The following is a 12,482-nucleotide window of genomic DNA, read 5'->3' as shown; positions in this document are numbered from 1 at the left end:
ACAATAGCCTTGCCCTTGCCAGCACTCCTTGAACAGCTGTACCTATCACCATCCATCAGCAGCTCAGATTACAGGAACTTGCCAAACCTGTTCCAAGGCTGAAATATGGGTGCAGTCATGGATAGGATGGGGTCTGCGTGGTGTGAAGACTCCATCTGTAGAGGAGGTCCCTACCCAGCAGTATCCATTTATAAGAATAGCCAGGAGAGAAAATGAGCTTCCCAGGTAAATGGCAAGCTGAAGCTGTGATGTCATGCGCCATGTTCCCCACTCTCTCTCTCTCTCTCTCTCTGTGAACAGATCCCCTGTGTCTGCGGTGGGGAACATGGAGCAAGAAACTGTGACACCACTATAATAAGACACCTATGTGCCTATGTGTAGGTGATAGGAACTGTTTTCTGTTCAGTTATTTCACAGGTACAGTTAGGCAATGTTCTCGGTAACAACTGCCATTTGCCTTGAATGTATCTGACCGCAGAATGGCCGACTGTCTGCTATTAAAGCTGAGAACTGTAAGTACTTACACTGTAACAGCATGTTATTAAATATATATATCTGTAGCTAAAAAGTCACAACATATGCAGGCAAAATGTCTTTTTTTAAAAACACAAAGCCATTTTTTATTTTTAAGGGAGACCCCAACCTCAATTTTATAAAAAAAATATATAATGTGATGTTTCAAACAATTGTTTAAAGGATAGACCAAACATAATTGAAAAATAAGTGGTTTATCTTTATTTGTTTTAATAAAACACAATGAAGTAACAGGAATGAGCACTGGGTCACAGGAATGAACACTGAGTAACAGGAATGAGCACTGGGTCACAGGAATGAGCACTGGGTCACAGGAATGAGCACTGGGTCACAGGAATGAGCACTGGGTCACAGAAATGAGCACTGGGTCACAGGAATGAGCACTGGGTCACAGAAATGAGCACTGGCTCACAGGAATGAGCACTGGGTCACAGAAATGAGCACTGAGTAACCGAAATGAGCACTGGGTCACAGGAATGAGCACTGAGTAACAGGAATGAGCACTGAGTCAGGAATGAGCACTGAGTCACAGGAATGAGCACTGGGTCACAGGAATGAACACTGAGTAACAGGAATGAGCACTGGGTCACAGGAATGAGCACTGAGTAACAGGAATGAGCACTGAGTAACAGGAATGAGCACTGAGTCACAGGAATGAGCACTGAGTCACAGGAATGAGCACTGGGTCACAGAAATGAGCACTGAGTAACCGAAATGAGCACTGGGTCACAGGAATGAGCACTGAGTAACAGGAATGAGCACTGAGTCACAGGAATGAGCACTGAGTCACAGGAATGAGCACTGAGTCACAGGAATGAGCACTGACTCACAGGAATGAGCACTGAGTCACAGGAATGAGTGTTTGTGTGTGTGAGAATAACTTGATGTCACAGAACTTCCTTCAATTAAACAAAGATAAAACAGAGGTCATTATATTTGGCAAAAAATATCTTAGTCTAAATAGCAACATAAAAGCAGTAACAATTGTGTGTGTGTGTATGTGAACATGTGCTTGTGTGTGTGGGGTGGGAGAGAGAAGGTGTGAGTATCGCTCCTCCCCCTGCAGCATGTGTGTCTGTCTCCTGCCTCTGCACAGTATGGGTTCTCCATCTTCCTCTACAAAAGGCAAGAAAGACAACAAATACAAAAAGCTGAGCATATTAAACAGATCCTCAGATCTCTACATTGACTGCCAGTACCTAATATTAACTTGAAAATACATAGAAAACACAACATTCCCTCGTAAACACGACATATCATTTTTAAAATTTAATATAGAACTCCAATAAAAGAATGATCAAAAACAATCTCTATTTTGGCCCAGACTTCGTTGTCAGTTTCCATGTAACGAATGGTACACAGGATGTCTTGAAACGGGTACCAAAGGAATGTCTTTGCGGGCTGGCCAGCAAAACCTGTTGGCCCCTATCCCTTTTCATACAACAAACAGTGTGTGTTTGTCTGTGATGATGCCAGGGTACCATTGACCGTCGTACTTCAGCACACACCATTTGCCAACGACCAGGACTTTGCCACTGATTTTCTGTGGTCGTGGGAGCCTTCTGTCAATTAAATGTGAAATGCTTTGCATTAAAGCACTCACAGTTCAGATGTTGTCTTGCTGTGAACAAACAGCTGACGTCCCTGTAGGTCAGCTCTCCATGGCCTAGGGTTACTGCCTGATGCATCTTCATCATAGATGGAACTAGTTGCACATTCTCGGGCATCTCTGACACTGCTCTGTTGACTGCTTCCTCTTCCACAAAAACAACTTGATTGCTGTATCTGTCTTGCACAACACAGAAAACAGCTCTGAAGCATCAGGGATATCTGTCACCTTGCTGACAAGACTATCAGCCATCCTCTTCAGGGCCCTACCACTCCATCCAGGGCACACTTTCCGGGGCTTGCCTCAAAGAAATTCCACGATCCAGCAGTGAATCCTCTTCTGAACAGCTTAGTACAAAACATTAAATAATTCCCTTGCTGCTTATGCTGAGTTCAAGGGCCATCACTGTAAAAATGGACAGTGGAGACCTCTGGATGTGCACTCTACACATAATCAAGCACTGGTGATAAGTGCTGCCAGATTGCTGGTGGGCCTTTCTGTCTGGAGGGGGACACTGCGCAGAAGGACACCGGTCGGGGGGTTGTATGCACATAAAGCACACCTGTGTGCAATGTTGCCTGATGGTGTGATGCTCTGAAGTGGACCGTCTGTATTTCTGTACTTATAGAGGTCATTTTCGGAAAAGTCCAGATGAATTAAGCATTCATGTGCTTTCAAGCCTTGTTTCAGTGCCCTGTAGTGGGTAAACTGATTCTTGATGTTGTAAGTGTGCCTCTTAAACTTGCGCAGCATCAGGTTCAGCTGTTCCAGCAGTTGCTCTTGGGTGGGCTGGAACTCTTTTTTGATGGTGGATGTTCTACCATTGGGGTCATTCTTGTGCTCCTTATCCACAATTGCCCACTGGACATAAGTAACTTCATTCTTATCGTTGTATATATTGGCCTGAGACGGGGCCAGAGAGGTCCTTGCACACCACACATGCACATCATGTTGCATGTGATGGATTTTAGAAGTTCATCAGAATTGAAAGTGTTGATAATCTTCAGGTGGTGCAGTTTCTGTACGATAAACTGAGATTTTCGTGCTGCTTGCACATGCAAGTCTCCCGGTCACTTGGGTGAACAACCCAAAAGGGGTGTAGTGAGCAGAAGAGGGGAGTATGAGATCAACCCATCATGTTCTGCTAAAAACTTCACGTAGATTTGTCATCGTGTTCAAAAGGAACCTCTTCTGATTTTCTTCTGGGTGAGGGTCTGCCACTTCCCAGTCGTAATTCGACTGACATCATCGCTGGTGTAAATATCTCTGACATTGTTTATGAAGCCATCTACCACCCCATTGTTTCTCTTCCTTTGGTAGTTTAAGTTTAGTTCTGCATTCTTCGCATTCATCAGTCACCTTTTCTTTGAAAACCCAAATGAACCTTGGGAGAGACGTTGCAGCCTATATTTTTTATAGGTTTTCCTGTCACTATCTTTGAGATGAGTTGCCTTTCCCTTTCTCCCTGTGAGTTTCTGTACCTCTGCCAGATGTCCTCCACTAAGGCCTCATGGAAGAGAAGAGTATTTTGTATTGTAGCACGTGGTAGCTGTCTCATTTGTTTGTCAATTTTTGTACGTGGAGATGGATTATTCTGTTTCATACGCAGAATTTCTTCCTTATACCCATCCTTTTTTTCAGGTTTGTGTCTGTAGCTGCTTTTGTAGCTCTTCAGTTTGTTTCTGTTTCTGCTTACCATAGTTAAGCACTTAATCGATTGGCTCCCTGTAAGTAATATTGTAAAACTGAAAACACTTTCAGTAATTCCAACTGTGAAACTTAAAATCAAGAGAATAGTATTATAATGAATCAATGTATATACCAGATACACATTTGAAATGAATATTTCATTCAAAACTTCTCACTCCTGTTACTCTTATTCAGGACTGAGTTTTTAGTATAGCATTTTCAAATATATGAAATGTAGCCACATGGCATCGATGCTAATAACACAATAACACTTAGCACTTTCAAGTGGTTTACCAAAACTATCTTTAAAAAACAAACATTCTCAATCATACTTACAAATTTATACAAAATACAGAAAAAAGAGTGAGAAAACGTACTTACTTTTGGTCTTCCCATGACCTTCTGGAGACTCAAATGATGCTACTTCCGGTTGATCATGTGACTTGTGGAATGTCCCACATTTTTAGAGGGGGGAATGTGTCAGGGTAACAGAACTGAGTAAAAACCTGGGTGCATGACTAAAATGTGTATTTTAACTAGCATATTAGGAATTTCCGATGAGAAAATGTATTTTATGTCTAAATTGGAAATAGAGTCAAACAATAATACAAAAAAAAAAAGATTTCTGAATGATTCTAATGATTATATTTCATTGTGAAGTGTAGTGTTAGAGAGCGGGGATGGGCTCAAATCAAAATTTGTCATTGTTCTAGGTAGTTTTTATTAGGTTTTACATGATGTATCTTCAAATTGCAATCAGGACAAAGAGCAGGACACTTTGCTTGATAATATAATGTATTATACAGATACTTTTCATGCATATTTATGCATATAATATGGGACAGAAAAGGCACATATTCATTGGAATGGCCCATAAGATACAGCTAGCTAGCACTGCAGTGCATAAAATGTGGTTCAGTAGTTGCTTCAAAGTGAGAGAAGGACAACAGTTGAACAGTTTTGAACAAATCAATGTTTTCCAAAATGAAGTAGAAGCAAGAGAGAGCTGGAGAGCGATTTTGTATTTTTTTTTCCACTTCAGTATCACTTACTAAGCTAGGAAATTCAGCAGGATTTGCAGGTTTTCCTACTTACAAAGCATGTAGAGGTCTGTATTTTTTATCACAGGTACACTTCAACTGTAAGAGACGGAATCTAAAACAAAAATCCAGAAAATCACATTGTATGATTTTTAAGTAATTAATTTGCATTTTATTGCATGACATAAGTATTTGATCACCTACCAACCAGTAAGAATTCCGGCTCTCACAGACTTTAAGAAGCCCTCCTGTTCTTCACTCATTACCTGTATTAACCTGTTTGAACTCGTTACCTGTATAAAAGACACCTGTCCACACACTCAATCAAACAGACTCCAAACTCTCCACAATGGCCAAGACCAGAGAGCTGTGTAAGGACATCATGGATAAAATTGTAGACCTGCACAAGGCTGAGATGGGCTACAGGACAATAGGCAAGCAGCTTGGTGAGAAGGCAACAACTGTTGGCGCAATTATTAGAAAATGGAAGAAGTACAAGATGCCGGTCAGTCACCCTCGGTCTGGGGTTGCATGCAAGATCTCACCTTGTGGGGCATCAATGATCATGAGGAAGGTGAGGGATCAGCCCAGAACTACACGGCAGGACCTGGTCAATGACCTGAAGAGAGCTGGGAACACAGTCTCAAAGAAAACCATTAGTAACACACTACGCCGTCATGGATTAAAATCCTGCAGCGTACGAAAGGCCCCCCTGCTCAAGCCAGCGCATGTCCAGGCCCTTCTGAAGTTTGCCAATGACCATCTGGATGATCCAGAGGAGGAATGGGAGAAGGTCATGTGGTCTGATGAGACAAAAATAGAGCTTTTTGGTCTAAACTCCACTCGCCGTGTTTGGAGGAAAAAGAAGGATGAGTACAACCCCAAGAACACCATGCCAACCGTGAAGCATGGAGGTGGAAACATCATTCTTTGAGGATGCTTTTCTGCAAAGGGGACAGGACGACTGCACCGTATTGAGGGGAGGATGGATGGGGCCATGCATCGCGAGATCTTGACCAACAACCTCCTTCCCTCAGTAAGAGCATTGAAGATGGGTCGTGGCTGGGTCTTCCAGGATGACAACGACCCGAAACACACAGACAGGGCAACTAAGGAGTGGCTCCGTAAGAAGCATCTCAAGGTCCTGGAGTGGCCTAGCCAGTCTCCAGACCTGAACCCAATAGAAAATCTTTGGAGGGAGCTGAAAGTCTGTATTGCCCAGCGATAGCCCCGAAACCTGAAGGATCTGGAGAAGGTCTGTTTGGAGGAGTGGGCCAAAATCCCTGCTGCAGTGTGTGCAAACCTGGTCATGAACTACAGGAAACGTATGATCTCTGTAATTGCAAACAAAGGTTTCTGTACCAAATATTAAGTTCTGATTTTCTGATGTATCAAATACTAATGTCATGCAATAAAATGCTAATTAATTACTTAAAAATCATACAATGTGATTTTCCTGATTTTTGTTTTAGATTCCGTCTCTCACAGTTGAAGTGAACCTATGATAAAAATTAAAGAACTCTACATGCTTTGTAAGTAGGAAAACCTGCAAAATCGTCAGTGTATCAAATACTTGTTGCGCCACTGGGAAGATTTGTTGACTATGACGTTACTTTAGTTATGGTGACAACGACGTAGGCTGTGTGTAGCAGTTATGACATGGTTTGGCTTGGAAATGTTTTTTTGCCTGGTCACATACAGCTAATGTGTTGTGCATTGAAGTCCACAAACAAAGGGAAAAGGTGAGAGGAAGCGAGTGCATAGATGTGAGAAGGAATACAACATGGCTGCGATGAATGTGAACAGTGTTTACGCGTGACCAGGGGTGTATTTATTCTGCCGATTCCGCTGAAAAACATTTCTTAAACGGAAGCAAGTGGAACGAAACAGAGATAAACATACACGTACCTGAATTTGTCCAATAGAAACTCTCGTTTGCAACTGTGGGACTAATAATGACACCCTAGATCAGCTAGGTGCATGCAAGAGTGTGTGCAAGGCGGTATTGAATGTGTCGCAGCTTCAAGATGGTTATAGGGGCAATTTGAGAATAATGTAGTAGCCTAAACCTATCGATGTTACATTGAACTGGGTGAATGGAATATGAATGACAGTCATCCAATTTGCTGTAATAGAAATAAGGCCATACTCATGAAAAAAATAAATGGTCCTCCCTCATCTTAAACGGCACTGACCTCCACTGGTATGTAGGTTATCCATCGGTAGTCACTCTCAAGGGCCTGTGTAATGTACTGCTATAGCTGTACTGTGTCATGCTGTTCCTGTCGTGTTAACAGAGACCCTGTAGAGCCCCCTGCTGCTGGCACAGGACACAGATATTACCATAACACCCCTGGACAGGCAGTTACATGGCCAAGACCAAGGTCAAAGACCATCTAGACACAACAAAGCCACCCACCCAGCTTCTCTCGTCAGCCTGTTCTTTATTTATTTCTAGAGATGGATAATTAGTCATCTACTTATGTTGTTGGTAATACTGTGGGATATTTATTCTTCACCTGATATAGAGTCCAGGTAATGCTTTGTTACTGAGTTTCACTGTAATTGGATGTAGAATACACAGCTATACCAACACACACACACACACACACACACACACACACACACACACACACACACACACACACACACACACACACACACACACACACACACACACACACACACACACACACACACACACACACACACACACACACACACACACACACACACTCTCTCATTAGGAGAGTGTTCATGCTAGCCGGGGTAGAAGCTGAGGATATACTGTGGTATGCCATCAAAGCAGAACAGACCATCAGAGAGCCTATTTGTAAGAAGACAAGGGCTCCTTGGCTACTCGCTCTCTGCCTCTGTGTAACACTTCTAACAAAAGTAAGCTTAAAGTTGTGTTCAACCTACAGCAAGCCTGTCAGCCTATTCCTACAGTACATGAATGAACCTCTTCAACAATACAAAACTAAGAGAATTGTATCAAGGCCATTTACATTGAAGTCTACTGATTAACTACCGACTACCAAAAAACTGTTAGAATCAGATTTGGGTTCCGTCCCAATGGCACCGCACTACTTTTGACCAGAGCCCTATGGGCCCAAGCAGTGCACTACATTTGGGACACAATGTCTATCATCCTTTCTCCCATCCATTTCTGTAGTGTCTGATTCTACAGATTTACATAGTAATGTGCTGATGAAGAGATGCCTAGCTAGCTGCCATTAACAGGACATCTCACATTCCCTCTAACTTCATCTGATGTCACAGAGTGGGCAAGACTGAAATAGGTTCTAACTTCATCTGATGTCACAGAGTGGGCAAGACTGAAATAGGTTCTAACTTCATCTGATGTCACAGAGTGGGCAAGACTGAAATAGGCTCTAACTTCATCTGATGTCACAGAGTGGGCAAGACTGAAATAGGTTCTAACTTCATCTGATGTCACAGAGTGGGCAAGACTGAAATAGGTTCTAACTTCATCTGATGTCACAGAGTGGGCAAGACTGAAAGAGGCTCTAACTTCATCTGATGTCACAGAGTGGGCAAGACTGAAATAGGTTCTAACTTCATCTGATGTCACAGAGTGGGCAAGACTGAAATAGGTTCTAACTTCATCTGATGTCACAGAGTGGGCAAGACTGAAAGAGGCTCTAACTTCATCTGATGTCACAGAGTGGGCAAGACTGAAATAGGCTCTAACTTCATCTGATGTCACAGAGTGGGCAAGACTGAAATAGGTTCTAACTTCATCTGATGTCACAGAGTGGGCAAGACTGAAAGAGGCTCTAACTTCATCTGATGTCACAGAGTGGGCAAGACTGAAATAGGTTCTAACTTCATCTGATGTCACAGAGTGGGCAAGACTGAAATAGGCTCAAACTTCATCTGATGTCACAGAGTGGGCAAGACTGAAATAGGCTCTAACTTCATCTGATGTCACAGAGTGGGCAAGACTGAAATAGGCTCTAACTTCATCTGATGTCACAGAGTGGGCAAGACTGAAATAGGCTCTAACTTCATCTGATGTCACAGAGTGGGCAAGACTGAAATAGGCTCTAACTTCAGAGAGGGTTCGATTCCAGGCTGTATCACAATTGGGAGTCCTATAGGGCGGCGCACAATTGCCCCAGTGTAGTCCGGGTTAGGGTTTGGCCGGGGTAGGCCGTCATTGTAAATAAGATTTTGTTCTTAACTGGCTTGCCTAGTTAAATAAAAGTTAAATAAAAACAATTTAAATATTTAAAAAATGACGGGGCACACAGTTTACAAAGCTAACGAGGGAGAAGCAGAGACATAGACAGAAGGAGAGGGAGAGGCCGAGGGAGGGGCCGAGGGAGGGGAAAAGGGAGGGGCAGAGGCAGAGGCAGGGGCAGAGAGAGAGGCAGGGGCAGAGAGAGAGGCAGGGGAGATGCAGGGGGAGGGGCAGAGGGAGAGGCAGGGGAGGGGAAGAGGGAGAGGCAGGGGGGATGCAGGGGGAGGGGCAGAGGGAGATGCAGGGGGAGATGTAGGGGCAGAGGCAGGGGGAGATGCAGGGGGAGGGGCAGAGGCAGAGGCAAACCACAATCTGAGCTTAATTAGGCAAAGATGTGCGGAGTAGACTGAGAGCTGCTGCTCCCTGGCTGTGTGTGCTGTGAATAGACAGAAAATGAGTGGTCTCCTTGTCCTCAGGTCACTGTCAGGTCAAACTCCCTGTCCCGCCCTGTCCTCAGCTAAAGTAATACAAGACCAACGTCACATGAGATTGAGTTGTTTATTAGTTTAGCTGTAGACAATGTTTTGTATATCTTCAACTGTCACAGAGGAAATGCGTCTGGTCGCAGGAAAATAAATCAACTGGTTCACATCCTCTTTTTTGTGTTCCAAAAGGGTTCTTCGGCTGTCCCTATAAGATAACTATTTTTGGGTCCAGGTAAAAGAACCCTTTTGGGTTCCAGGTAGACAAACCCTTTTGGGTTCCATGTAGAACCCTGTGGAAAGGTTCTACACGAAACCCAAAAGAGTTATACCTAGAACCAAAAGGGTTCTACCTGGAACCAAAAAGGGTTCTTTTTAGGTCCTATAGATAGCATCTTTCTTTCAAAGAGTGTAAATGGAGCAGCAATTGAGAAATGTGGCAATAACTCACACACAGCCACCCAGTAGAGACCCATGGGATGTTGTTCCTTTAAATATTTCATCCCTGGCCATTGCTGTGCCATGCAGGGAGGCAGGCAGGAAGATGTCAAGCTGCTGAGGAAACACCACAGCCCTCACATCTATTTAAACTCTCGCCTCCAGTCATTGTCTCTGACCAACGGCAATCACTACACCAGACAGACAGACGGATGGAAATCTCAGGGTGCGTCCCGAACGGCACCCTATTCTCTACTGATTTAAAGTTGTGCACTATGTGGGGAATAAGGTGCCATTTGGGACTCAATCTCAGAACCCAGTCTGCCAGCTCCCAGTCAACACATACCAATTAGTGGAAATATATACACAAACATTCTCACAGGCATATCAATGAAAAAGAGCTATGCAAAACAAAGTGACATTCTACCAAAGACAATATATTCAGCAGGGAGCTGAAAAATGTGTGCATTTGTCTCAAAGGATTCCCCCCGGAAAGACTGACAGCTTTAAATGCGACATGAAAAGATTAGTCTCTGCACAGCCAGCAGCCTGACACATACAGTACTGCCTACAATCACCCGAACAGAACAGAGAGATGCTGCTTCGGGTTCCTCCTCAAAATGGGGCAAAAACTCAAGATAGTCTGCAGATTCCTTTGGTCTTCACCTCGCCACGGTCTTCATTACTTAACGGATGTGATTTAAAGAAGAGGATTCAAAGAGAGTGAACGCCTCTTTAAGCTCATGTGTGATTGAAGACTTGCAGGCTGCCATCATCATCTGCATTCAATGCAGCCAGCCACAGTAACTACTGTAACTGTAGCTGATTTATTGAATGGGGCAAGATTGACAAGCAGGCAGCAGCTTATTCTGGAGGTAACAGCTTCCACATTCGTCTCAACAGCCATTAATTAGGTAAACAGATCACAGTGAGTCATCAAAAATCATTTTCCTTTCCACACTAATGGAATTCAAACCAGTCACTGGCATCTGTTTCATCTTTCTTTCTCTGTCCGCTGAATAGAGCTAGGGGCTTCAGGGTTCTTCAGGGTGCTTCAGGGTTCTTCAGGGTGCTTCAGGGGGCTTCAGGGTTCTTCAGGGGCTTCAGGGTTCTTCAGGGTTCTTCAGGGGGCTTCAGGGGTAGATCAAGGTTATGAGTTTAGTATTCCACATGCCTCGAAAAGGCTGGGAAATGTCAGTGGCAAGCCAATTAACATCGCAACTGCTGCTTAAAGGCTACCTGCTCGATATAATTTCCAATTTAACCTTCAACAGAATTGGCAGCCTGGTATCTCTGGCCCGACGTCGCTGTTGATTCATTTGACTCCCGAGGCCGAGATCTGTGAATTGGAAATGGTCACTTGGGTATTCTGCCATGCCTCCTTAAAAATGACAAACATGCCTAAACGGTGCACTGTCATTCTGACTGTCAGACTAAATCGCTAGGGGGCTGAATTCACCGCAATAGAAATGCTATCAAATAGAGCCTACATATCACAAGCTACTATTGCTTTATAACCACCATGATTCTCCACTGTGCTTCAGCTATACAGCTCAGCAACGGGGGGCAGCGCTGAGACAATCTGAAAGGGATGAAAGGCCAATACAAACTGCTCTTCAATGCCAAACAGAAAGCAAAAATCAAAATCAGAAAATGTAAGAAATTTTAGAAATTTCAAGATTTTTACCCCCCTTGATTGACTCACTTGGAGACGAGGGAGAAGGCCTCGGCACACACAGCTGGGCAGGCCACTAGCTTGATCATCACATGTTCTGCAGCGGCCTGGAAGTGTGCCCGGGCCACCTTCTCCAGCACGGAGGACAGCGTGGTAGCATCGCCAGCCTTGGTGCCAGGGTCTCCCCCTGCCGTATCCAGGATGTTCCCACCATGCATCACCAGCAGCAACACGTGGGTCTTACACTGGGTCTTCTGGAGAGTGGAGAAGAGGAAGAAGTAACCAATGAGGGGTAAGGAGGTAGAAAAGAGGAGGATGTGAGAGGAGAGGAGAGAGAAGTGGATTAGTGGTATAAGCCAAGAGTCCTGGACCTGCATTCATATATACTATAGATAACAGAGACACCTCATGAGCAGCCAGAGTAGTTATGCTGGTTATTTATACATCAGAGTTTATATTGTGATTCTCCTACCTCCATGTCCTCTAACCCGTCAATGCTGCTCTGAGGGACACAGCGAGGACGCCCCAGGCGATAGAGGCTCTCTACAGGTTTAAGATGAGAGAGAGAGAGAGAGAGGAAAAGAGAGAGAGGGAAAAAGAGAAATATAGATAAAGAAATAGAGGAAGAAAGATATAAAGATACAGAAAGGAGAGATTGTGAGAGGAAGAGAGTGAGAGAGATAAAGAAAGGAAAGACAGAGAGGAAGAGCGAGAGAAAGGAGTGAGAAATGATGGCGAGAGGGAGAAAAGTCATTACATAAGCCACTTCACACAGATGCACTGATAACGGAATTATTATTGATCTCAG

General features: G+C 43.9%; 1 protein-coding gene and 1 long non-coding RNA gene across 4 annotated transcripts in view; both read right to left on the bottom strand.

Annotated features, from left to right (window-relative positions):
• LOC118396866 (membrane-associated phosphatidylinositol transfer protein 3-like) overlaps positions 1–12,482 on the bottom strand; it is a 121,271-nt gene that overhangs the window by 53,638 nt on the left and 55,151 nt on the right. For all 3 annotated transcript variants that reach the window (XM_052467626.1, XM_052467627.1, XM_052467625.1), the window contains 2 exons: positions 12,147–12,217; positions 11,705–11,928 (listed from right to left, as the gene is read on the bottom strand). In XM_052467626.1, coding sequence (XP_052323586.1) covers positions 11,705–11,928; positions 12,147–12,217 — 295 coding nt within the window. The remainder of the gene's footprint in view (positions 1–11,704; positions 11,929–12,146; positions 12,218–12,482) is intronic.
• LOC127908687 (uncharacterized) lies at positions 9,624–11,514 on the bottom strand. The gene is made up of 2 exons (XR_008068031.1): positions 11,239–11,514; positions 9,624–11,130 (listed from the first exon to the last, which is right to left on the bottom strand). It is a non-coding gene; the product is annotated as an uncharacterized LOC127908687 (long non-coding RNA).

This window comes from Oncorhynchus keta, chromosome 18 (genome assembly GCF_023373465.1).
Source record: "Oncorhynchus keta strain PuntledgeMale-10-30-2019 chromosome 18, Oket_V2, whole genome shotgun sequence".
Lineage (NCBI taxonomy): Eukaryota > Metazoa > Chordata > Actinopteri > Salmoniformes > Salmonidae > Oncorhynchus > Oncorhynchus keta.
This window is presented reverse-complemented; position numbering and strand designations above follow the sequence as displayed.